The sequence below is a fragment of the Mus caroli genome, unplaced genomic scaffold (assembly GCF_978045245.1).
Source record: "Mus caroli unplaced genomic scaffold, Mus_caroli_1 scaffold_11, whole genome shotgun sequence".
NCBI classification, from domain to species: domain Eukaryota; kingdom Metazoa; phylum Chordata; class Mammalia; order Rodentia; family Muridae; genus Mus; species Mus caroli.
The window spans coordinates 32,037,588-32,064,015 of NW_028227266.1; the positions used below are offsets into that span (position 1 = coordinate 32,037,588).

Consider the following 26,428-nt stretch of genomic DNA (forward strand, 5'->3'; position numbering starts at 1 on the left):
TCCCAGGCTTATTCCACCAGCCATCATTCCTGCAGAAGACCTGCTTATCCAAGCCAGAGGGGTCCCTTGGCTGCAGACCATGCCAGATTACTTTGTAAACTTCCCCTTCCCCCTCTCACATTTGCATCCATGTTCCATCATGTCCTGGGGATTTTACCTTCCAGGTATCTTCCAAATCTCTATCTCTCTCCCTCTTCTTCTCTCCCTCTCTCTCCTTCTCTTTCTCCCTCTCCTCTCTCTCTCTCTCTCTCTCTCTCTCTCTCTCTCTCTCTCTCTCTCTCTCTCTCTCTCCTCTCCTCTCCTCTCCTCTCCTCTCCTGCTCTCTCTCTCCTCCTGCCCTCTCTCTCCCTCCTTCTCTGTCTCTCCCTACCTCTCTTTCCTCATTACGTCCAATCAGCCTCTAGCCTATTTCTTCATCACACACAGCCAAAGCCAGGTTTCAAAATGCAAACATATTACTGTGTTCTAGAAAATATTTCAGTGATTTTCTATTGCTTTTAAGAATGCTTAATCCTTCCCCATGACCTTTAAGGTTTCACACCATCTGATTCCTGCAAGTTCTTCAATTTCATGGCCCTTCTTTCTCCTCCTCAAGGAAGTCATTCTCTCCTACACAGGACCTTGATGCCCTTGGTCCCTCTTCTTAGAACATACGTCATCCCCAATGCATCCATCTCCCTGCCCTTTGCATGCTAATGTTTATCACCCAAACCTTAGCTCCAATATCTTTCCTGATAATCCTCCTCTGATCTGCTCTCCCCAGTCTAGGCCAGGTTTGTATACTACATGATCTTTCAGTCCTGCCCTCCAGAATCCTTACCCCTATGTACAAATGTAAGTTCATATTACAATTGCTTCATGAGGCTGTCTACCCTCCCAGTAAGTAAGCTCCATTATGTCTCGGGGGTCTAACTCAAATGTTTGCACAGAATGGAGACTGGCAGAAGAGTAATGATGGGAGAGGTTTCTGGACCCGAGATGCTGGGACTATGTGAAAAGAAACATGGGCATGCACCTGGTAAAGAGGAAACTGTCTTAGGAAAGGCATGTGACTTATGCAACCCAACATGACACAGCAAGCTTAGGGATGGGGCGTGGGGCATTGAGCCCAGAACCCAAATCTAAGCATCAGTGAAGTCTGGGGCAACACAATTGAGTGTATCAATGTCAGGGGTGGGGATAGGGTGCCTGATCAAGTGGGTTAGGGTATGCTTTGAAAGAGAAAGGCTGCAAGAACCTCTGGGGAAAGGAAGTAGGTTCTTTAGAGAGTGCCATGAAAGAACACATAGAGGTCACCCTCACCCATGCTCATCCTACAGTTCAGCCCTGTACCAGGCTCTGAACCCTGAGCCAGACATGTGTTCTGTCCTCAGCAACACTGGGACACCTGGGAAAATCAGCCATTCTTCAATCCCAGTTGTTTTGAAGCCTGCTTCGGTTTAAGTATTTCATTTAGCATCGTGACCTGTGAGCCTAACAGTCAATATTGGAGTTTGGGAGTCAGAGAACTCTAGATGCAGTTCCAGATCAAGTCATCATAGATTCCGGAGGCCAGAAGGGGGCCAAAGGTCACCTACTTGATGGCGCCTTAAACTTTTCCCACCTGCCCACCTTTTGTTGAAAAAACTTTTATGTGACTCTACAGATATATAAATGTTTAAATGAAACATTTATGTAACTCCAGGTATATAGGCACGTAAACTATATGATGGTAAACCATAAAATCATAAAGGAATTAATATTTCTTAATCTTTGATACACACATAATTTTACCACTTATTAAAAACAAAGGCAAAAGCCAGGCAGTGGTGGCGCACGCCTTTAATCCCAGCACTTGGGAGGCAGAGGAAGGCAGATTTCTGAGTGCAAGGCCAGCCTGGTCTACAGAGTGAGTTCCAGGACAACCACGGGAACACAGAGAAACCCTGTCTCGAAAAACAAACATAAACAAAAAATAAAATAAAATAAATAAATAAATAAATAAAACCAAAGGCAAATCCATCCGCTAACGAGATAGGTGTGCTTGCTTATTTTTACATAAAGAATTCGATCTTGACTAAAGATTTGCAGCTGCAGAGTGTGGAACATATCCAGTGGCTTTCAGATCAGTATTTTGATCTTAAACCTGTCAGAGCTGAGACTTCTGTTTTGCATAAGCATATCTACCGTGTGACACAGCAGAAGGATATTTAGTGCACTTGAGGAATTGTTGGAAATTCTGTCCTAATCCCAAGCCAAAGTTCATTTCATGTTTTGTATTGTTTTTCTCATAAAACTCAAATCAGCAATTTAAATAACAATTTTTAAAAATCAAACACTCAGATTCGGTACAAGCCAAAGATACACCACTTTGATACTTACACACCAAGGAATGATGGTAGAAAAATATTGAAGTTTTTGTCTTCCATAATTAAATGGTTATGTTTCTGTGAGAGCTAAAACTTTGTATGCACAGTAAAAAAGGCCACCATTTGTGACACTCAGATATCTCAAGACTGAGCTGAGGTAGGTGACTCAGGAAGCACTGGGTGGCACTATGTGGGCTGACAGTGTGCAGTGAAGAGTGCACACGCTATGTGTTTAGAACCAAGGCCGCAGTGCCTCCAACAGATGTGACACTGGTATGACAGATATGTGACACAAGTGAGTACTGCCAGAAACACCTGATGTTTGATTTCAAGTTCAGTATTTGGGTCACTGAGTGCTCAGAAATCGTTCACTGATGCCAACTTTTCTATCACCACATATAACCCTCTTACAACCACCCCCAGTGGTGTCATGATCCACAGTTTAATAAGCTGGGATGTCATCCATACCGTCTTTTGATGGTTAAACATCCTTACCAAGTTTCACTGAATGGAAAGAACTTTGCGGGCAGTATAGCTGGGCACTTAGGACTGACCCACTTAGGACTGACCGCCTTCACCCAGTGGCTCTCAGTGCAAGGCACAGTGCCAGCCCTGTGGCACGTGAAGGCGGTCCCTGCTCCCAAAGCTATCAAGCACATAATATGGTAGAGCAGTGTCACAGCTGCCTGTCCCAGGTATGAATAATCAACTGTGGCCACAGAGAAGGAGACACCACTCAGGATGAATGCCATGTGAGGTGTATCCAGGGTAGCTTCTTGGAGAGTTTAACACTTGGCTGCTTTCCTGAAAGAGGTCATTGCAACCAATGCTTGAGTCAAAATGAGAAACACACCCTTGCCATGGCTGTGAGGGCCTGTCTCTTCCATCTCTTCCAACAGACTCTCATAAAGAGGTGAGATAGATAGGTAGATAGATAGTTAGACAGACAGACAGACAGACACACACACACACACACACACACACACACACTATTATACTCCTTTAGCTCCAAGAGTCTTCATCCTAGCGTTCCAACTGTACTAATGAGGGGTCAAGTGACCTGGGAAGCAACAGTTATTGAGAAGATATTGTGGTCTCTCCCTATGCTGTGTCCTGAGGAAACTTCCTCTCCCCTCTCTGCCTCTCTGCCCACATCTAGTCTCAAAGCTCTAATCACTGAACTCACTAAACGCTGAGACCCTCACTCCAGGCCCCTCCCCCAGTGTCTGGAGAAGGCACAGAAGAGTGGAAATGAACGAGGTGCCTAATGACCTGTGGTGCCATAAAGTTCTCAGAGCTGTGTAACGGAATGAGTGTGTTTGGGGGCAGAGATGAATTACCCAGGACTTTACTGAGGGGAAGTCAGTAAAAACCTGAAGGCACTCATAGCGCTTTCTCAGGATGGTCATTGCACAGTAGCGGGTCCAGCACTCTGAAAGCAGCAATGGGACACTGTTTTTCTCCTCTGCTCCATCTGCTTCTTCCTAGTGCCTTTCTTGCTGAAATATATTTGTTTCTATGGAAACGGTGTTGTTACTGGTATGGGAGGAGTTTAAGACATTCAGAAGTACCAAATCAAGTCCATTTATATAATGGTTTGAAATACACATAATAGCCTATGGAATATAGGACATGGTGACAGTTTCAGTAACTGCATACCGAGTGTGGGATAAATAGAGCAATGTAACAGTTCCCCACCTCTGAGTCAAATGAACTAGGAATAACCACCATTCTTAGCAGTAAAGAGTAACACATCTCAACTGCTATTCACGAAAGGATCTCAAAATAGAGCACAAGCCACTCCTCTCTTGCTGAGGAAGGATGCTAGGCCACAGTTCCTCTGCACCTGGCAAAGTGTGGCCCAGAATCATGTGCTATCGGTGCAGAGGTGAGGATGTGGTTGTGGATGCTCTCAGGCCAGAGACAGGCGAGCTTCCCATCCAAAACCCATTCATCTGCCACTCTGGCTAGCCTACTCTCAGTGTGCTGAGAGCTGCACTTGGGACGGTTCTGAAAGTTCATTTCTGTTTGCTTTGAGGATTTATCAGGTGCTGACTGTGTACTCAGAGCTGTGGGAGACATGGGAGAATATTCTCACTTTGCCCGGTTACCCCAGAGGCACATTTAAATGTGATCATTTATCTGCAGGAAAAGAGGGTACCAGAGTGACATTAAAAAAAAAATGACATGGAAGAATGGAACCAACACGGGGCATCACCAGCCTGTTATCACTGTGGACAGCTAGAGCCTAGATTCATAGGAACTCTGAGACATGTTGTAGAATAATGAATCAAAGTCAGGAGACCCCAGGAGTGGGACATTTACATACTATTTCTTAAGGTAAATTGGCTGGAAGATGCTTAGGGCTCATACACAAGGGGTGGGAGTATTTGCTTCCAGCACTCCTGCTGGCCCCAGCACCTCCTGATTGGCATGAATACTGCCTAAGAGAAATCTTCCAACAGAAGGGCTCACTGGAAGTAGGGATCAGAAGCTGTCCCCTGCAGCAGCCAAAAGAGGTCATTGGCTCCCCCTGAAACTGGAGTTGCAGATGGAAAGGCACTGGACAGCCTCCATGTGAGTGCTGGGAATTGAGCCTCTGTCTTCTAGAACGACTGTTCTCAACCTGTGGGTTGTGACCCTTGGGGGGTGTCACATACCAGATACCTGTGTATCAGACACTCACATTATGATTCATAACAGTAGCAGAATTACACTTACAAAGTAGCAACAAAAATAATTTGAGTGAGCATTGTCATACAAGGAAAAAAAGTCATAGCTGCCTGTGAGGACCAGAAAAGTAACATGGGTGAACAGAGTAAAACCGGAAATAAAATGGTGTGTTATTTGCATGAAGCAAACACTTCCTTGAGTACTATTTAATTAGGGATAAAACAAAGAAAAATATTTTTATTTTTAACAACCAACCCTTTACAACAAATGTTGCATGTCCTTGTTGTAAAGATAACATATATGTAATGGCTATGCAGGTGCTTCGGAAAAATACAGTTTCTTAGTACTTATTGTTCCAAATGGATACTCCAATTCAATCCCATTTATGCAGAGATCAGGAGTACTGGGAGAGGGATAGCCTGTGGGAGAAACCACAATGATGAGTATTCTTCATCTTTATTCATGAGATAGGGGCCTTATGAACACATGTCACCAAGGAAGAAAGCTGGACTATTTCATAAGCAAAGAGCAAATGCAATACTAAGAGGAAGCCGTTGGGATGACCCCCTTGTTGTGCTGAAGAGTGGCAATCTGCACTCTGTACAAGGCAGGGGGTCGTATGGATGAAGTCAGCCTCCCAGGTCAAGCCAAGAGCTGTTATGAGAGGACCTTGATAGAGGGCACTCTGCCCTGGAATGTAGGAGTACCAGCTCCCCTGCTACATACCAGCTGGGTAGCCTTGGGCATGTCACTAACCATGCTGTGTCTCCATGTCCACACTATACAACCCTGAGCAGTGTGAAAGCCAAGTCCAAGCTCAGCTGTTTGAAAGAGGTTTTTTGTAATGCACATAAGTGGGAGGTGACATGGTTCGCTTATTCACTCAGCTAACATTGGTTGACTGTGCGCCAATCACTGCCACCACAATTCTTATTCATCACTCAGTCTGTGCCAGATACCATGGTCATCACTTTAGACACACTAGCTTGTTTAATGATCACTGCAGTCCAGAGGGATAGTTATACTCATCCCCATTGTACACATGAGGAAATCAAAATCAGGAGTAAAAGAAAAAATAACTTGCACAAAGCCATCCAGCCAGTAAATGACAGAAACCAGCACTGGATCAGCTAAAACTCCAAGTTCTATACTAATTGCCTCGCCCTTTTCTGTGTTGCTTGCAGAGCTTTATACTTGTGATGAGCCTTATACTCTGGCCCTGCCTGATCCTCCTTCACTTGTACATCCCCCATCCTTCCTGCTACCACGCCTGCTGACCACTGTCTAGGTGCCTCAGGGCCTCCTTCCTTCATGCTTCATCCTCCCCTCCTCTTCTTCTTCTTCCAGGCCTGCCCTGACTATCTATCCTCTATAACACAATCATTTGGTGCACTGATTTCCATCCCAATTCAAGACCTCAGCTTCCCAAGACCCTGGGCAATGAGTATCACTCCTTTAGAGCAGTCACTGGTTGTGTGAAAACTGAACACCTCCCATAACTCAAAAGTCCTCAAAAGACAGAGCAAGGACAGATGGGGGAGAGCTAGGTTAACTTACAGCCAAATCTTACCCCCCACTCTTGATAGATGTCTCCAGAGGCAAACCCAAACGACCTTTGGTGCCAGCTTAGAACTCCTGGCTCCACCACACAGTACAAGGACACAGTGCTTTTCCGCAAATCTCGTCTCTTCAGGGCACTGCCGTGTTATCTTGGCTCTCTCCTTCTCCTGAGATGAAGAGATTGTTTTAAACCTGCCGCCCCACCAGCTCTGCTCCTAGCTTCCAATGCCATTAAGTTTCATTATAACAAATAAACACCACAATGACATTTATAAGTTACCACTGAGCACAGAAGCACAAATATGAAGCAGATAAACTGCGTTTGATCCAAATAATTACTGCAGGCAATATTGGGCTTAGTCTGAGCTGGCAGCCGGCTACAGAGTAATTTATTAGATTGCGTAAGGCAATGTTGCACGTTGAGTTTTTCATTATTGTGTCTCTTCCCCTCTCTGTGGCCTAAATAGGTTACAGGAGTTTAGACAGTGCACGGCCAAACTAAGACAGACTTTGCTCAAGCAGATTAGGGCTGGGAACGATATCCAAGGTCCAGGGATGGCTGCCTCCCAGGCAACACTCATACTTGATCGAGAAGAGAAAACTGAGATTATGTTAATGCTGCCAGGCAAGAACGGCTCCCTGCCCTCCCCACCCACTAGCCCATATACAGAAAGGGGCCCCATGGAGGGAGTCAATGACAGGCTAGATGCATAGCCAGGTTTCTTCAGCAGACTCTGGCAAAAGACCTTCTCAATCAAAAGACCCCTCCATAACCCTAGGTCGCCGTGGGCAGTCCCACGGCTCAGTCTCAGACCTGTCCTTCTGCCATGAATAAAAGAAAGGAAGCAATCTGCTGCCAACCCTGCAAAACAAAGCAAGGAGAGCTGGCGACAAGCAGCCTCTTCTCTGCCAAACCTGAACTCATAAAGTTTGATTCAAGGGGTTACAATACCTCCTATTCGGCATCCCTCCTGCCCCATTCTCCCAGCCTTAGTAAATTACCCAATAAGCAGCAAGGACCCGTAGTTATTGTGCAGTTAAATGGTATTTGCCCAGTAAATCCTGAGCCGAGTACTCACAGTGATATACAGTAACTAATTACGGACATGAATTCTCTCCCCAAGACGCCAAGTGTTACCAAATATTGCTGCATTTAGGGGAGGAGGTTTCAGAGCTGCTCCACTCTCTCCAGTGAAGCCATGAGTAACTCTGCTATTATAGGAGCCGTAAGCATCTCCAGGGACCCTCCATCTAAAAAATAGAGATGTCTTGAAAGGCAGGCAAGCATGGACCACGCTCCCAAGATGGCAACCAACAGTGGCCCCCTGATCCCATGGCCCAGCACAAGGTTCTTGGTAGGAACCAGCCAGCCCTTCCTGAGTTATCACCCAACAAATAAGCAGCCCAGCACTGTAGTAGCTATTGCAAAGGCCCACAGCTCCAGCAGAGCAGGGAATGGAAGCCATTAGTCACTAAGCTCAGGGCTGAGCTGAGAAAGCTGTTGTAGAGGATCAGCTTCCATATCAAAGGATGTGCCAAGAAGAAGAGTGGAAGTGGCCACTCCAAGCCAGGCTTGGTGGAGCATGCGGTTAATCCCAGTACTCAGTGAGTGAAAGCAGGAACATTATGAGTTCAAGGTCAGTCTGAGCTATACAGTGAGAGCTTATTGAAAGAGAAAGACAGAGACAGAGAGAAAGTGGAGGGTCGGGGTTGGGGGATAGCTTAGTCAGTTAGAAAGTGCTTGCCATGCAAACCTAAGGACCTGAGTTTAATCTTGAAAACACATATCCAAAAGTTAGGCATGGGAGCATACACTTGTAATCCAAGCACTGGGGAGGTGGAGACAGGAAGGTTGCTGGCCATTGAGCTCCAGTTCTGTGAGTGATGTTCTCAAAAATAAATAAAGGTGGATGGCCTTGGAGATCTAGACAGGTGCACATACACACAAAGAAGAAATTTTAATGTCCATGCCTTAGCCTGGGTACAGAGAGTGCTCATCTTACATCAATGCTTATGGGACTCAGCTAAGCCCCACTGGCACATGAGAGTATTACCCTGATCTAGAGTTGGGCAGGGTTATACATGGAGGGTATAAAGCAGATGGTCTATCACTATCACATCTGTTCTTAGAGCACAGCTGGAGCAGTTAGAGGGCACAGTACTCTCTGCCTTCTAAATTGGAAACCCAGGGATCAACCTCCCTCTGCACTCGGTACAGCTGTGTAAGCAAAAGCCAGAGCTAGAATGAAAGAATTCAAATCTTAGTTCCATTATCCATCACCAATGACCTTGGACCAGTTATTTGTCCTCTCTGAGCTTCAGGTTCCTGATCCATGAAATAGGAAAGGCTCTCTCTATGTCCTAGAATTGCTGTGGAAATGGCCAACCTGGAATTGGGTCTGGTCCCACATCCTAAGGGCTCTGTCCCAATCCATTACATGTCTATATGGCCAACCTGTCTTCTGAATCACCAGGCACCAGCCTAAGCCTCCTTGAAAAGAAGAATCCGACTCTAATGCTTGACACCCCCCTCACCCAAAAGCCTACACATCCCACCTCCTTCCTACGTGCTTTTAGAGTAAAACTTCTCCCTTATACACAAGCCTGAATCAAACTTTTGAAAGACATGGGTAGCTGTTACAAGTTGGCTGTGTTTTCTTGGCTGATGCCTTCTTGGGTGGAAACAACTAATGAAATCCCTCTCAGGGGTGTCTCATTGACAGTGACAAAAAAAGTCAGAGTGAGGGGGGAAAAGATGGAATAGCGTGGGCATCACTATAGCGGGACATTCAGACTTAGCTTCTCAAGTTTCTACATGGGAAGGCTGGTGATCAGCCCTTCTCCGTTGGGTACTGAAAGGATTATTAAGTAAGAAAATATATGGGAAGTGCTCTGTGAAGCATGAAGTATATACAAAAGTTCGCTGTGGCTAATATCCCAAACCAACCAGAAGACTGGGCCCAGAATCCCAGGGCAGTGACAAAAATCTCTTTTTTAATTAGGACACATATATAGTCAGCTCTCAATTATCTGTTGGCAAATTGTCCCCATTCCTGGCAAATGCTATCACCAAGACTGCTTAATGAAGTCCTCTGTTAACATTTCACAGCTTCTTATTCTGCTCTTATTTGCATGAGGCCCAAAGGGAACGAAAGTCCTTTAAAGGCAAAATCAGTTAATATCCCCAGTCTCTCTTAGGGAAGGTGTGAGCCAGGAAGAGGACAAAAAGGAGGGAGAGTGTGGCCAAAACTAACTTTGGACCAGTATAGAAGTGATGCTCTCTACCTAGCTGAGGAGGAGACAGGCAGGGAACCCCATCATCAGACTGTGAGTTTGCTTAAGTATTAAAAGTTCCTAGAAAAATCAAATCCATTCATATTCAAACAAGAATACCAAAATGCATTCCAAAGTGAAAATAAGTTTCATTAGCTCAGGTTGCTCATGATGTGGGTTATTCACACCCGTGCTCCTCTCCATTAACGAAGACTATAAAGAGTTGGTTGTACTTAGTGGGAAGCAAGATCATTTGTTGGGGAGAGGTGCCTGCTGCCAAGCCTGACTATTGAGTTTAAAACCTGGGGCTCATGTGGTAAAAGGGAAGAGCATCTTCCTACATCTCACATCTGCCCTACACACACACACACACACACACACACACACACCCAAACACACACTACATAAATGCAATCTCAAATAAAAATTTAAAGTTGATTGCATTAGTCTACAATATGGGGTAGAAATGAGGACATGCCCTGGAGTGATTTACTTGCAGCCAGGACCAAGAAGTCACCTCATTAAGTGCGAGATTTAAACTGTGTTTCTCAATGTTAGATTAGTGCCAAGAGACAAAAACACCTGATGCTTAATGACAGCCTGGCCCACCCACACAGGATTCCAAGGTGTTATGGTCGTATCAGTGGGACATACCCAAGCTACCCTTCACGGAATGCCTGCAGATCATCTAAGGACTCAGAACCGGTCCTTCTGAGCCCTTGTGCATTGCATACAGAGATCTTGGGAGTCAACACAGGGTCATGGGCAAGACTCGGTTCTCCAACCCTACTTTTGTAATACCACAAGATGCTTCACTGACAAGAGGCTTGCATACAATTATAAAGGTGTGTGGAACACTGTTGACATTGTCCAATGCCTTCTCTGCTTAGTTGGGGGGAAATCAGGCACATTGAGAAAGAGACAGTGGCTGGTCAAGAATACTGTTAATCTTAAGAGTCTAGAATGAGCTTATACCCTGAGCCCAGTGCTACTCATTATATGTGGATACACCTCAGCTGTGATCCCCAAACTACTAGAAGCTCTCAACACAGGTTTCTTGACATCATGAAAATCTATCATCTCAACCTCTCCAAGCTTGAGTCCTAGAAACTATATTTCTTGTTAGTTCCATGAATAATTCTTACACACATAAAAGTTTTAGAACCACTCTGAAGGACATGGCATACAGAACTATAAAAATGATTATTTTTTAAATTCTTGTTTTAAAAAATGAAAACAATATTTAAGACAAGATCTTCCCCCAAACAGACCAAGAGTCCATGAGGGTTTGCTGTAACTTTCCTGTGCCTCATGTTTTATTATTTTCGTCCCTAGAGCTTGTGAAGTCGGAGTTTGGGTCAGTTAGAGCACGCACTATCGAGGTTGAGAAGGGGGGGCCTGACACAGGTTGATTATCTAGTGGTCTAGATTCTTCATCTAACAGGTGACCAACCTAATCTTGAGTAATGGCAGAGTCAGGCCCAAAGGCACACAACATGGAAAGGCAACACAGGGTCCTCAGGGTGCATGCAGAGCTTCGTGTCCCCAAGCTGTGGCCTTTATGAAAGAGAGAAAGATGCTGAGCATCATGGTGTATGCTCATCTCTGGCCCAGCCTCACCCTTAGGCCAAGTGGTTCCCAAACTGATGGCCTGCATCCCTGTCTGCTGTACTAAAGTAACAGCATCCCTATCCCTGTGCTTTACACCACATTCCCATTGCTCTCCATGCTTCCCTATCTAAAGTCACAAAAATCTTAGATTCAGACAGAGGAACAGAGGAAGGAACCCAGCCTGAGTCCAGTGGCCAAGTAGCAGGAGGCCTGGACATTATCCAGGGTTCTGCTTTGTGGCAAGAATGTCTCCCTTCTACACCTACTTTCCCCACAGACTCACACCCCCATTCCCTATGGGTGACCTCAGACAGGAATGGATGGGATCCTTCACGGGCACAGAGAAACCCCATTTCCTGAAGCACTTATCAGCATCTTCTTGGCACCCAGGCCTCTGCGGGATCAATGGTGGAGTCCGTCTCCTGCTACTAATGAGCACAGAACAAGCTCCGGCTGAGGCTGCAACACCGATAATCAGCAGACACACGATTTATGATAACTTTGGACTCACCCTGCCTTGGTCGGCCCGATTGCTCTTCATTAGAGACTCATAGTGTCCAGGACAACCTTGGCAGATTGTGTCCTGGGGACAGGAGTGTGAGGCTGTCAGAGTCACGGACTCTCTGTACTACCATAGCTCCTGCAAGGAATTAGGGAACAAAGGAAGAATAAACCCCAAATTTCTGTCCCTTCAGTTGAGCCTGGGAAGTGGCTTACTCCCGTGACCAAACAAACTCTACATGCAGTTTCTAGAATATTCACAGCACTGGCAAGCTTCTCCTAACCTGTGTATCAAAAACAAGTTACCAGTGGCTGCAAATGATGGAGTTGAAAATAAAAGTGCCTCCAAATCTCTGTTCCACCAAAGGTCAAAGAGAAATGGGTAGTGGGGGAAAGGTCATGTCTCGAACTAAGTTCTCCCAGCTTCTTTCTCCCAAGGAAGATAGACCTAGATGACCTCTTGTTCTCACAACAGAATTCAAAGTGAGTATGAACCTTGACTGGAGTTAAATACCTAATTCCAGACAGCTGGTCCCAGCACACCCTGACTAAATGAACCTTGGCCCACTTAGATAGTTGCAATATATATATGAAACTTCTCATGTTTGGATGTGAAATCTCAGGTCCACACCAAATACTATATAAGACATGAAAGTACAAGGAACTCCTTAGAGGTGGGAAGACTAACAGGAGAAGTAGAGAACAAGAGAGTAGTAGAAGCATGAATATGATTATGGGGGGGGGTGATGTGGGTGTGGGTGTATCTTAATGAAACCCACTGTTTTATATTGTCACTAAAAATCAATTTTAAAGAAGTAACAGTAAGGATGGTTTGGGAGATATCTTAGTTGATAAAGTACTTTCCATGGAAGTGTGAACCCTGTGTTCAAACCCCATCACCCACCAAAAAAAAAAAAAAAGCCAGGTCTAGTAGTGTGTGCTTACAGTGGGAAGGCAGAGACAGGAGGATCTCTGAGGCTCAATGGCTAGCCAACCTAGTCTACATAAGAAGTCTCCTACTAAGCACAGTCACTAGATTAAGGTGAAGAGCAATTGAGAAAGACATCTGTCATCCTCTGACCCCCATGTGCCTACACACACACACACACACACACACACACAAGCCAGAACAAGTATTCAATACATATAAGTTATTTATACCTTCTCACTTTCAGACTCATTGACCCAACTACACCCAACACACCTCCCTTGTGTGATTCAGAGCCCTCTCCATCCACACACTTAGCACGAGACCATCTCACCTCAGCCCAGATTCACCTCGGAAGACGGCAAGAGGCTCACTATCACTGCCAGCAACAGCCTTCATCTTCCCACCAAAAGCTATCAATCCTACCTCCAAGTGGATGCCAAGACCATTTTCTTCTTTCAGCCAATACGCTTTTGCTGAGCCCCTATGACAGCACAATCTTACTGAACAGTCTTCCTCTCATTGGATGATATGTCTCCATCCATCTTCATAGCATAATCCTGTGCTCTTCCTAAAACTGGCACCTGAGTAAATGGGTCCCAAACCCTTGATGGCTTCCCATTAACTACAATTGTCTCAGCACAAATTTGAGGGCTAATGCAGCCAGCTTCCCTTCAACCCTCTCCAATTCCTCTCTCTCTCTCTCTCTCTCTCTCTCTCTCTCTCTCACACACACACACACACACACACACATACACACACACACACACACACACCACACACACACACAACACTCTCCTTCCCCCTGCCCACTGAGTTAGTATCCCCTTCTGATTATTTTCTTACATTCTTTCTCCACATACCAGCTCATCAAAACTGAAAGTGATGACTGTCATTACAGGAAGCAGGAATGGTTTTGTGTACTTCAGAGCCTGTTCTCTCAAAAGACTCTACAAGTTTCCAACACAGAAACTGGAGCTTGTGGCCCTCCTGTTGTCCCTCCCTGGCCACATCCTGACCTCTGGAATTTGATGTTCTACACTCCAGGAGACACCCTCTCCCTACCCTCATGTGGCTTGCCCTGCAGACCGCTTCCGAGTCCAGGTCCCTGTGGCTCCTGCCTTATACCTTGCTTTGGGCACAAAGTCTATGCAACTCCTTATTCCAGCTCTGGGCACACCTTTGCTTGTTCCAGGCTCGAAGACCATGGTCAGCAGAAAAGGCACACTTCTCTACCCCACCCCCAACAGATGAGATGGCTCCTGCCCCTACCTCAGGCCCTGAAGCTACCACAGTCACTGTCACTCACTCAGATCCTCTACAAAAATCAGATTTCTTATCTATCCATCAGTAGGATATTGCATTCCCACCACCCCAATCTGTGGAGATCACAACCCATCACTCTGCACAGGTGCTGACAGGTCAAGGTCAGGAAACAAACCCTGTGCCACCAGCTGGGTCCCTTCCCTTGTGTCTGCCAATACTGTTCTGGTATCATTAGGGGACACTGGGCCCTGCTGTTCTTCTTCCCCCTTGCTTGCCTCTCATGACAAGGACAGTGCTCTTTAATCTCATAAGAGGCAATTTACTACATGCTCTGTGCTGAGAGAAAGCTGGCAATAAAGACCCCTGAAATGAGTGTTATTAAGTCTCTTCCAACCAGTCACTAATAAGAGCAGATGGACACATTGGAGCCCTTTCTGTGCTGCTGGCCAGCCACTCTGGGAACCTCCAAAGCTGACTAGCAGGGGATGCTCTGACAGAACCTGAAGGGCCCAGCTCTGATCTCTACATGTAGATTTCTAATGGGGTCCAACATCAGACTTGTAGGAGTTCCATCTCTGCACATGGCATGAGCTGCTTGGGTGCTAGTTTATATAGTCCTGGGCTCACAAAGATGTGTGAATGGCAGTGACAAGAGTCCCTTATGGAACACTGTGCATACAGAATGACTTATAGACAGGCCTGTATTTTTATAATGCCTTCATTGCTGTCATCCCCACTGAAGACACCAGGAAACTGAGTGCCTGAGTTAGCATTTCTATTGCTGTGCAGACACACCACGGTAACCTTTACAAAGGAAAACATTAGATAGGGGATGGCTTACAGTTTCAGAAGCTCAGTCCATTATCATAATGGTGGGAGCATGGCAGCATGCAGGTAGACATGGTGCTGTAGAGGAGAGAGATAGTTGAGAGTTCTACATCTAGAGCCACAGGCAGCAGGAAGCGAGTGCCAATCTAGACCTAGCTTGAGCATTGGAGACTGCAACCTGCCACACTATAGTGATGGACTTTTTCCAACAAAGTCACACCTACTCTAACAAGGCCACACCTCCTAATAATGCCATTCCCTATTATCCTATGAGGACCATTTTTATTCACCACACTGAGGCTCCAAGAAGGTGAGGAGCTTGCCCCAATTACATAGATATTGACAGGGTGGGATTCTTTTTAGGACCAGATTGCAACTATGTCCATTCTACTGTCCAGACCTTGGAACCTGAAAAGTAACAATATTCAGGCTCTCTGGGAGGTAGCTGAAGAGATTCACCTCTCTCACTTTTAATATATTCTTCCCCAGAATATATTGAGTTTCCCCTTCTCTGTATCCTCCATCACAACCCACTCCAGGAAGCTACTCTGTACCTTCAACTCCCATCTTGAAGCAGGCCTTTCAGGTTTATATCTTATTAGCCGGGTGTATGCATGTGTGTGCGTATGTGTGTGTGTGTGCATGTGCATGTGTGTGCGCGTGCGTGTGTGTGCGTGTGTGTGTGTGCATGTGTGTGTGTGCGTGTGTGTATATATGCATGTGTGTATGTGCGTGCGCATGCGTGCGTGTGCATGTGTGTGTATGCATGTGTGCGTGCGTGTGTGTGTATGCATGTGTGTGCGTGTGTGTGTGTGCCTGTGTGTGTATGCATGTGTGTGTGTGTACGTGCGTGAGTGTGCGCGAGTGTGTGTGTGCGTGCGTGTGTGCGTGTGTGTGTGCGTGTGTGTGTGCGTGCGTGTGTGTGTGTGTGTGTGTGTGTGTGTGTGTGTGTAATAATGAGGCACACACAGAGGTTGGAGGACAACTCTGTGGAGTCAGTTCTCTCTTCCTATCTTTATATGGGTTCCTTGTGTTGGCCTCAGGCCATTGGGTTTTCACACCCAACACCTTTACCTGCTTAGCCATCCCACCAGCCCCCTTGGAACAGAGATTTCTTAAGTTCCATGCAAACTTTGTATGACCTCTCTTAGATCATTGCATGACCCTTTATATTCTAAGGTGACCATCCAGGAACTCTCAGTAAATCCCACCAGCGGTCTTGAATTTTGACACAGAGGTAGGCAAGAGTTTAGTTGACTGCCACCACCCACAGACATAATACTTGTCGTGCACACATTTCTACAGATCATGGGCTCTAATAGCAAGATCGTGCATTCCAGGGATTCTGATTTTATATCAAGGGTGCTGAAAGCAACGGCTACATTCCCTCAGCACTATACCTGGCCAAGGCCAAGCCAAACTGACTAGGCTTCAAGTAAGAAAGAAGAAACTGAGTACACATCCCTGAGCCTCCAAGCATAGGTAGGTTGCAGCAGGATTCAGGTGTATAGCCTCCACCTTTGACCAGGCTCAAAGCATGGTGTGCACTGGAGCTTTCTCTCCTCTGCTGTGACAGATGCCAACACCATGCTATGTCCCATTCCAAGCTCCTCTTTCCACCGTCAAGAAAGTACAAGGCAAGACCTTTTCCTATGAGTGACAGTGGAGTTAGGACCATGGTTTCTCTAAGCATAACATGGGAGAATGCCAGTCAGCATGGGCCTAGAGACACTATCTTCTCACCAGATCCTCACCCAAAGAAATCACAGCACCATAGACTCTAGGACAGTAGTTTTCAACCTTCCTATGGTTGTGACCCTTTAATACAGTTCCTCATGCTGTGGTGACCCCAACCATAAAATTATTTCATTGCTATTTTGTAGCTGTAATTTTGCTACTGAACAGTAACTCAGTTCCTAAGACCATTGGAAATATGTGTTTTCCCTTGGTCACAGCCCACAGATTGAGACCCACTGTTCTAGGGTCTTAGAGAATACACAGCCCCACTTCATCTAGAGCTCACAGGCAGCCTCGTAGCAGAAAAGAGCCTGGGCAAGTTATGGGGGGGAAGAAGATCCAGGGAAGTTTCATGACATCAAAGGGAGGGGAAAAGACATTCTATAGTAATGAGAAGACATTGTTCAAAATCCAAAGTAGAGCTGGGTTGATGACACACACCTGCTGTTCCAGCACTCAAGAGACAGATGCAGGAGGATTGCATGCTCAAGTGTGACTAAACTAAAGCTCCTTGGCCTTTGGTGATCTGGTTGGTGGTGTGAGTACTAGACAGAGAATCTGGGTCCAGGCCTGCAGCTCAATAGCCATGGTGGAGCAGTACTAAGAGAACAGGACTGCAGAATCTCAAGTTTGAGTTTTACTTGGGATAACCATGTACCTTGTAAAGTTGGGCAACTCCCTTCATTCATGTGAGCCTCTGTGTGTTCATCAGCTTTTCCGACACACACAAAAAAAAAAATACCCAAGACAACCACTCTATGAAAATAAAAGGATTATTTGGGGGCTCCAAGGCTTGGTAAAGGGGTTCTGTTGCCTCTAGGTCAATGTCAGAATTAAACACTTCAACTGAGAAATGAAACAGGGGGAGAGAGAGAGAGAGAGAGAGAGAGAGAGTGAGTGTTAAGGTCCCACAATTCCCTCCATGAACACACTCCCATACTGAGGACATGTCTCAGTAGATAAAGCATGAAGACCTAAGTTTGAATCTCCACATCCCATAGAATAGGATGTACAGGACACATCTGTGTTATGCCTACTGAAAGATAGGAGAAGGAGAGAGAAAAATTCCTGGAAGGTCAAAAGTCAGTTATTCTGGAGTCCGCAGTAGGAACAATAAGGGATCCTCTCTCAACATGGTAGAAGATGGCAGCAGAGGTGGTCCTTTGACCTATACTGGCACACGCCTCTGCACTTACATACAAGGGAGGGAGGGAGGGAGGGAGGGAGGGAGGGAGGGAGGGAGGGAGGGAGGGAGGGAGGGAGGGAGGGACAGATCATATCCACAATGACCTAAAGACCTCCCAGGAGATTCCACCTCTCATGGTGCCACTATCACCTCTGAAAAGCATCAAACTGGGCCTTCTGGTTTACAAACCACATTAGCACATTCAGTATAAAATGTGGTAATGATGGCTGCCATATATAACAGAGCCATGTGTGCATTCAGTACTACAGGTCCATCATACAGTGAGTTTCCCATAAATAACTCAGTGTGTCCTCTCCTGTGAAGCTCATCCCTTGTGATTCTGGCCCTTCTCCTTCATCTCATGCCTTTCTCCTTCTGGGTGGTGTGCTCAGCACAGTATCTACCCAGTCAGTAGTTTATAATGCAAAAGCTACTGTCCTACAATGGAGCACAGACCAGGAACCAAACCAGAGATAACAAGCTGCAAGCATTTAACTGAGGGACACTTGATGTCCACATGCTGTGCCAGGCACTGAGACAGAGAGGCTGCTGTGCTTCTGTCCCTCCAGAGATGCAGCGTGTGTCTTCATTTATGTTTCCCCAGCATTGGACAAATAGTAAGTGGGCAGTAGGACTTGGAGAAACCAGCTGCACCACTTGATCTAGGTCGGCCACGTGATTGGACTAAGTAGGTGGTGGGAGGTTAGCAAAGCTCACCTCCAGTGTGTCCATGTGGAAGTTTATTGAGATTAAGGAGAGACTAGCTACCCTGAGTGTGGGTGGTACTGTCCCATAGGCTAGGGGTCAAAGTGGATGAAAGAGGAAGAAGAAAGACATTTTGCCTAGGGTGGAAAGGAAAAGGGCCAAGGAAAAAGAGAGCAAGTTAGGAGAAGCGGTTTCTCTAAAAACAACCCCACCCATGCCTCTCACACTGGGCTCCAAAGAGTCCTTGGCCCTGAAGGCCTCAAGGTCTGTCCTAAGGGTGAAAGAGTATAGGTTTTCCCTCCACTTCCTCGTCTATAGCACCCCAACTTTTATCTACTCCTCTTATCTATCAAGTCTAAAATCTGTTTATAAAAGCATCTCAGCTTTGAAAGAAAAAAATCATCTCATTTATTTTAAATATATTTTATTTATTCTTTGACAACTTCATATTTGTATACAATGTATCTTGGTCCTATCTATCCCCAACTTCTTTCCCCTCTACATGTTCCCAATCTCCCTCTCCCTCTCCCTCTCCCTCTCCCTCTCCCTCTCCCTCTCCCTCTCCCTCTCCCTCTCCCTCTCCCTCTCCCTCTCCCTCTCCCTCTCCCTCTCCCTCCTTCCCTCCCTCCCTCTCTCTCTCTCTCCATCCCTCTCTCTCTCTCTCTCCATCCCTCTCCCCCTCTCTCTCTCCCTCACTCCCCCCTCTCTCAATCTACTGAGTCCAGTTACTGCTGTGTGCTGAAATGTTGACTGATGTCGTGACTTGATCTTGTTCAGCTCTTGTGCAAGTAACCAAAGCTGTAATAAATTCATGAGTGTAGTGGCCACGCCAGGTTCAAAGGACCGCGTTTCACTCCTCGTCTTCCAGCTCTAACATTCTTTCTGTTCCAGGAGCCTTAAAGACTGGGGATGGAAGATGATATAGATATTAATTTGTGGATGAACACACAACAGTCATTTATCCTCAACACTCTGATCAGTTACAGGTCTGAATTAGCTGCTGTCTACACAAAAGAAACTTCTCTGGCCAATGTTAAAAGCAAGGTTGAAATCTGTGGGTACAACTGTAAAGATTTAGAAGGAGGGTGACATCTTGCCTATTTAATTACTCCCTTCCTGGGGCCTATGACCTCCTTTGTCATGGGCATGTATCAGATCAAGTTTACAGTATCAGCTGCACTTTCCCTCCTTCTTTGGAGCAGGCCTCAAATCTAATCAGAAGGCAGTTGGTTGGCCTCCCAACCATCATGTCACTATTGTGCCAGTGGGCACATCTTGCCTAGCAAGTGGATCCTGTAACATTCAGGGTTCACCACTGGGTTATTCCATTAGTGCTTTTGCTCCTGCCACCTCCATAGCTCCATCTAGCATTCTGAAATGTAGCCAGCAGAAATAAAATCCTCGGTCCAGTTCTAGCTTGATTTCTACAACCTAAGTATGTCGTGTTTTCATAATATCTAGTTTTACTATCTCGTCATTTACCAAAAGTAATGACAATGGCCTACGCTGTCAGGGAAGCCCTGTATCCCACGCCTGGTACTGAGTACCAAAGTAGCTTTAGTGGCTGGAACATAGCATGAAAATATTAAAATTTGTCAGAAAAGAAGGGCTATTGGTTGGGGGAGACTCAGCTCCTATTCTATCTCCCAAAACAAATTGCAAATCCTATCTTTTGAATGGTTTTTCGAACTCTCTGCTTCCTCATCCCCAGAAACGTGTTTTCCCCAGAAAATCCAAGTAATTTAAACATAAACAGTGGTGACTAAAGCCCCACGTAGCCTCCATCAGAACTGCGCCTGAGAAGTTCTCTGCTCTCTCCTGCTTTACCCTCCTGGTGTTACTAGGAAGGTCTTGCATCTACTCCAACTCCTGGTTCTGAGACACCCTCCATTATGGTCTTGTGACTACTCAGAGTTAACCCCGCCTACCCAGTGTTGTCACTGACCTTGCCTCCCAGGGTCCCATACCATTCAGCTCTGCTGATTTTCATGTTGACCATCCAGGACTGATCCTTGTCCCCAGAAATGGATATTCCAAGCATTTTCGACAATGCCTCCTTCTCCTTCTTCTAAGCATAAAAAGAATGGGATGTGAAGAATGGACAGCTAACTGCTGCTGAAGCTCCTAATAAGGGACATTTGGAAGCCCAGGCAGCACTTCCTTTAGGGCTTTTTCATTACATTCCCTTTAGCCCCTGGCTGACAACCTGATAATTCTCTCTGATCACAGGAGCGTTGGCTGCTACTGGAGCTGCCTTAACACTGTCCTTGCAAAAGATTCTAGGATAAAAGATTAGAGCAGGAACAGACGCCTAGAAAAGGTGTCCTCCCTGCCTCCCCCGCCTCTTCTTCCTCTCCTTATTTCTCCATACCTCATCTACTTCTCTCTGCTCTCTCCCCCTCCTGTTCCTATTCATCTTCCTTTTCCTTTTCCATTCTTCCCTCCTTCACTTCCCCTCCCTTATTCCTCCTCCTGACCATTTTTCTTTTCTCCTGCCTCCTCCCCATTCCCTTTTCCTCCCTACTCTCCATTCTTCCCTCTCTTTTCTTCCCTCTTGTCTTCTTCCTCCTTCCTCCCCTTCTCCCTCCTGCTTTTTCCCTCCTCCTCTTCACTCCTTCTTAATCCTTCTTTGTCCTCCTATTTTCCTCCTCCAAATCCTTCCTCCTCATCTATTTCCCCCCTTCCCATCTCTTCTCCCTTTCTCTCCTCTGCTTCTTCTCCCCCTCCCTCTCCCACTCTCCTTCCTTCCTGTCTGCACCCCTACTTTATGGCTCTTCCCGTCACTCCTCTTCCTCTTCTGTCTCATCTTTTCCTCTTTCTTGTTTGGTGTCAGAAAGAGCCTAATTACAACAGAAAACTTAAAGCGACAGAGTAAGAGAAAGAAAAAAAAAAAGAAAAAACCCACTATCCCGAGTTGATTAAAATATCCTCCATAATCTAATTTGTAAAACTAATATTAGAATAAAAAGGGTTACTCACACAATTCCAGGCCAATTTTATTTTTAATGAGACTCCTCAGAGAGATTGCTAAGATCCCACCAGGCTGTGAACTCCGGACCTGCCTGCTGCCCCCACTCTTTGCTGCCCTAGGGACGCCATGTGCTTCAGCTCTCCCTATGCCCACCATCCTGTGTGGGACGGTAATCCAAGTCCAGGTAATCTGCGGTGCCGTGGGAAGGAGGCGGCAGCTGACTCTCAGGTTCCTTTCCCTCCCACAGAATATCTGTGTCTTCAGGGCTGGGGTGAGAACAAACTGAGGGCTAGAAACTCAAGTGGACCCCACTCCAGCCCCAATCTACCACTCATTATCTGTGTGACCCTGATCTTGTTGTTGTGCCTCTCTGGTACTGGTTTCTTTGTTATAAAATAGTGATTTTTTTTTTCTGCCCTAAAGCATTACATTGTCTCTAGGAGAAGGGCGTATGGAAAGCACTGACTGCAGTCATCTCAGATTAACAGTGACCCACTGTCCACGCTTTTTGGCCTCCCAAGAACACAGACCACATCACCTCCATACTTTCCCTAAGCCCATGCTTTGGGAGCTGCGTGGAGACCAATTCAGCAGATGAGAACAACCCTCAGAGACAGAATGAGGCAGATTCACAGCCCCCAGCCTGCCACAGATAGCCACTGACAAACACCTTGGTTCCCGGTACTGCAGAGCTGTCTGCTGATGCTCTGAGGAGTGCTGTTAGCACAGTACCCCCAGGCAGTACACCCAGCATTGGAAGTACTGAGTCAGCTCAGCACTACTCTCCTTTGTCCCACACTTATGCCAGCCCTCCTATCGCCATGTAGAGACAGTGCTTACTATGGTTACACTGTTAACAGAATAATAATTCATGAGCTGATGCTTAAAGATGCACAGAGCCAGGCACCTCACATGTGCAGCAAACTATTTGTTTAATAAAATATGAACCGATAGCTTCAATGGTTGTGCCATCTTGCTTTGAGGTGGGGGTGAGAGTGGCATGGGCTTCCAAGAGATTCCCAAGGGGAAGACTGTAAGAGCCAATCTTAGAAAATGAAAGAAGGGGACTGGAGAGATGGCTCAGCAGTTAAGAGCACTGACTGTTCTTCCAGAGGTCCTGAGTTCAATTCCCAGCAACCACATGGTGGCTCACAATCATCTGTAATGGGATCCGATGCTCTCTTCTGAAGTGTCGGAAGACAGCTACAATATACTCATATACATGAAATAAATAAATATTTTTAAGAAAAGGAAAGAAGACTCTAGGTAGGGATGACTACCAGCTCCTGCCAAGGCCCTACACTAGTCACCAATCACCTGGATTGCCAGGTTAAACTAGAACCATATGACTCCTGAGCAAGTGGAGTTAGGTGGGAGTTGAACACAGAGAGGAGGGGGCGTGTCCCGTGGTGGCTGAGGTTTATCCAGAAGGTCAGCACTAAGGTTGCATAAGGAAAGGTCTTGAGTCTGGAGTCTCAAGCCAGCCCCTGAAAGAGGGGAACTTGGCTAGAGTTGGGTTCTTGGCTCAGCCTGGCTCTGATTCCAGAGCATGTAAGGCACTGCTGGCCTCACTGACTGACCGCTGTGCTTCTCCCTCCCCAGGTCAAGTCTACTCCTTCAGCCAGCAACCCCAGGACCAAGTGGTGGTGTCAGGACAGCCAGTGACTCTGATGTGTGCCATCCCTGAATATGATGGCTTCGTCCTGTGGATCAAAGATGGCTTGGCTCTGGGTGTAGGCAGAGACCTCTCAAGTGAGTATTTCCAGACTTCCCCCACCCATACAAAAGGGCTCAGTACAGACGCTGCCTCTCATAACTGTTCCAGTATGGAACTCCATATTCCATTTGGAACTCAAATGCCCAGCCAGCTCTGCAATTCTCCTGACAGCCCAGGCCTGGATCTAGATCCCTAGGCATCCCAGGTGCCTCTGGCTATGAGTACTGATCTCTACTCTGGTGGCCCGTCCTAAACCTAGAACAGGATTCATTCCAAAGCCAATGCGATCCTCACAAAGTCTGATTCCGAACATCATGTGCTCCTGTCTCTTGGCCCAGAGTGAATCCTCATTTATCAAGGCATGATCCAGCTTCCCACCCAAGGAGAGAGCCAATGAACTGAAAACTCATAAGAAAATCTGCTTCTCCTAGGATTCATCTCATGATGGGAAGAAAAGACAGGAAGGGCTTACATTAACTGCCAACCTTGTTCAGCCACCCGGGCAAGCTGCACCGTGGGGGCCTCCTGCAGCTGCTACTGACTGGCACGTCAACTCTGTAGTTTGTGCCAGGCCATATCATTTGGTAGCTATTGTGTGTGGCTATTTCAGAAGCTCATCCAAACACCTTGCCAAACTACCCTTTCCCCAGGGCATAAAAAACCCGCAGCCATTCCATGTCACTTGACCATTCTGTCATTACTCTGCCCGGGGCTGGGCGAACAAGGGCCTGATTTCTGGGCTGAAGTGCATGATGAAATTCAGAAGGACAGATCTGGGTGTCACTCACCTGCCATCTGGGAACATCTAGGAGTAGAGAATGGATGAGACGTATGCATTCAACTGGGAACTAGTTTCTCCTCGTTCATGCTGTACAGCTGCAGGAAAATAAAAATCGAAGTGCACTCAGAAACACTGGGGCTGGGAAATTAATATTTTAAAATATGAGTTATGTCTTGCCAAAAAAATGTATATTGAAACATTATAGCAATGGTCAATAGCAGTCACGGGCCTAATGCTGCAGCCCAGCTGAGCAGAAATAAAATACCCAAGAATATCTCCAAAGTATACTGTTCTGCTGTAAAGTTTTAAGTGTTATGGGAACCAGCCAAGTTCAGAGATACTCAGCTCTGGTACCCTAGGGAGATGGGGGAATGCAATGACCTTCCCAAAGGAGGATTGCTTCTGCCCTGGACAGCCGTAAGCCTGGACCAACACCAGGATGATGAGGAAGACTGTCCGGGCTCCTGGTCAGTGGTTGTCAGCCTTTTGTTGGGACCTTGTCTCATCACTTAATGGCCAAGTGGAGCTCCCAGGTCACTAGGGACAGATCATAGAATTGATATCAAGGCACATCAATTGCATCTCTGATCTGAAGTTCCATACCTGGTTCTCAGGGATCCAGGATCTGGGTGCTGATGCTAAAGACAAGTTGACCCATGGCCTGAGTTGGCTTCCTCTCCAGCTTGACTCAGTCACCAAGAAAGATGGGCCCTAGACTCTCTGCTGCAGAGACCATAAGCTCAGGTTCCTGCGAAATATCTGTCCTGTGTTTAATCATCTATCCACAAAACACCATCCTAACAGTAATGATAGGTTCTCACAGTTCCACACATACAACTTACTGGCCTGGGACAAAAGGGACAGAACAGAATACAGCTGAACTCAGCAAAGACTTGATAAGTGCATAAGACAGGGGATCTGAGGGCCCGTGTCGCAGTGTGGCTCTGTCTGCTTCCATTTAACTGTGTTACCCAACGCAGTATACCAGTCATGAGTCTCTCACTGACACATTAGTGTCTTTCTGGTCGCCAAGGCTGAGAAACCAGAAAGAAAATGTTTGCCAGTACATTCTCAGGTGCAGATAGAGTGTCTTCTCCTAAAAGGCACTTCTCAGATGTCTCATGAGTCTATGATTATCCAAAGGGAGCAAAAGAGTATAACCCTCTTTAATTGAAAGGAGAACAGGGTAACAGTTGAAGAAAAATAAATTGACTCAACTATCTTACCGATCTAGTTGGATGAGACCCTGCCTACTCTCTTCCAAAGAAAGACAGACACCTCTACTCTACCTCTCTGCCATTTGTACTTTTTTCACTGTGTGTGTGTGTGTGTGTGTGTGTGTGTGTTATGTGTATGTATGCATGTGGCTTTTATTGATGTTAAGAGACACCATAGACATAGAAACCCTTACAAAGTAAAGCTTTTAACTGGGGCTGGCTTACAGTTTCAGAGGTTTAGTCCATTATCATCATGGTGGGAAGCATGACAGCATGAAGGTAGACATGATGCTGGCAAAGAGCTGAGAGTTCCACATCTGGATCTTCAGGCAGCGTGAAGAGAGTGACACTGGGCCTGGCTTGAGCATTTGAAACCTCAAAGCCTGTCCACAGTGTCCTCCAGTAAACCCATATCTACTCTAGCAAGGCCATACCCCCTAATAGTGCTACTGTCTACTGAGCCTAGGGAGGGATTTTCATTCAAACCACCTTTATAGAACAGGCTAGAGGTCAATGTTGGCTGTCTTCTTCAGTCTCTACCTAATTTTTGAGACAGGTTCTCTCACTGAACCTGGAGCTTACCAGTTGGCCAGACTGACTGGCTGACTAGCTGACTGACTGACTGACTGACTGACTGACTGACTGACTGACTGACTGACAATAAGCTCCAGGGATCAACTGATACCTGTTCCTTGTCCCCAGCACCACCACACCCAACTTTTTGGGTGCTAAGGATCAGAACATGAATCCTCACACTTACAGTGAGCCATCTCCTTCGCTCTGACATCATTTGTGTTTAAATTAGCATGTATAGAATAGGGTGACATGGTAGCCAATACCTGTAATTTTAGCACTTGGGAAGGTCAGTGCAAAACTGACATAAGTTCAAAGCCAGCTTACATAGATTAGCCTGTTGAAATCTTCACCTGTGAGACCCCCACTTTGCTGATAAGGAAGCTGAGATCCAACAGAGCTAAAGCTTCCAGAACAAGGAAGAGATAAGCGGGAGTTTGGACCTACACACCATGACTAGATGCCCTGAATCTTTGCCTCCTTTGAGAATACAAAGCAAGGGTACCATGGACAGAGCTACAGATTCCTCTGAAGCTGCGCTCCTGTGTGTGTT

The 26,428-nt window shown here is 46.2% G+C and overlaps 1 protein-coding gene across 7 annotated transcripts in view; it reads left to right on the forward strand.

The window, feature by feature from the left end:
* The window catches only part of Kirrel3 (kirre like nephrin family adhesion molecule 3), a 573,977-nt gene that overhangs the window by 440,422 nt on the left and 107,127 nt on the right, over positions 1 to 26,428 (forward strand). For all 7 annotated transcript variants that reach the window (XM_085844510.1, XM_085844512.1, XM_029481204.2 and 4 more), the window contains exon 4: positions 23,190 to 23,339. In XM_085844510.1, the coding sequence (XP_085700636.1) occupies positions 23,190 to 23,339 (150 nt within the window). The remainder of the gene's footprint in view (positions 1 to 23,189; positions 23,340 to 26,428) is intronic.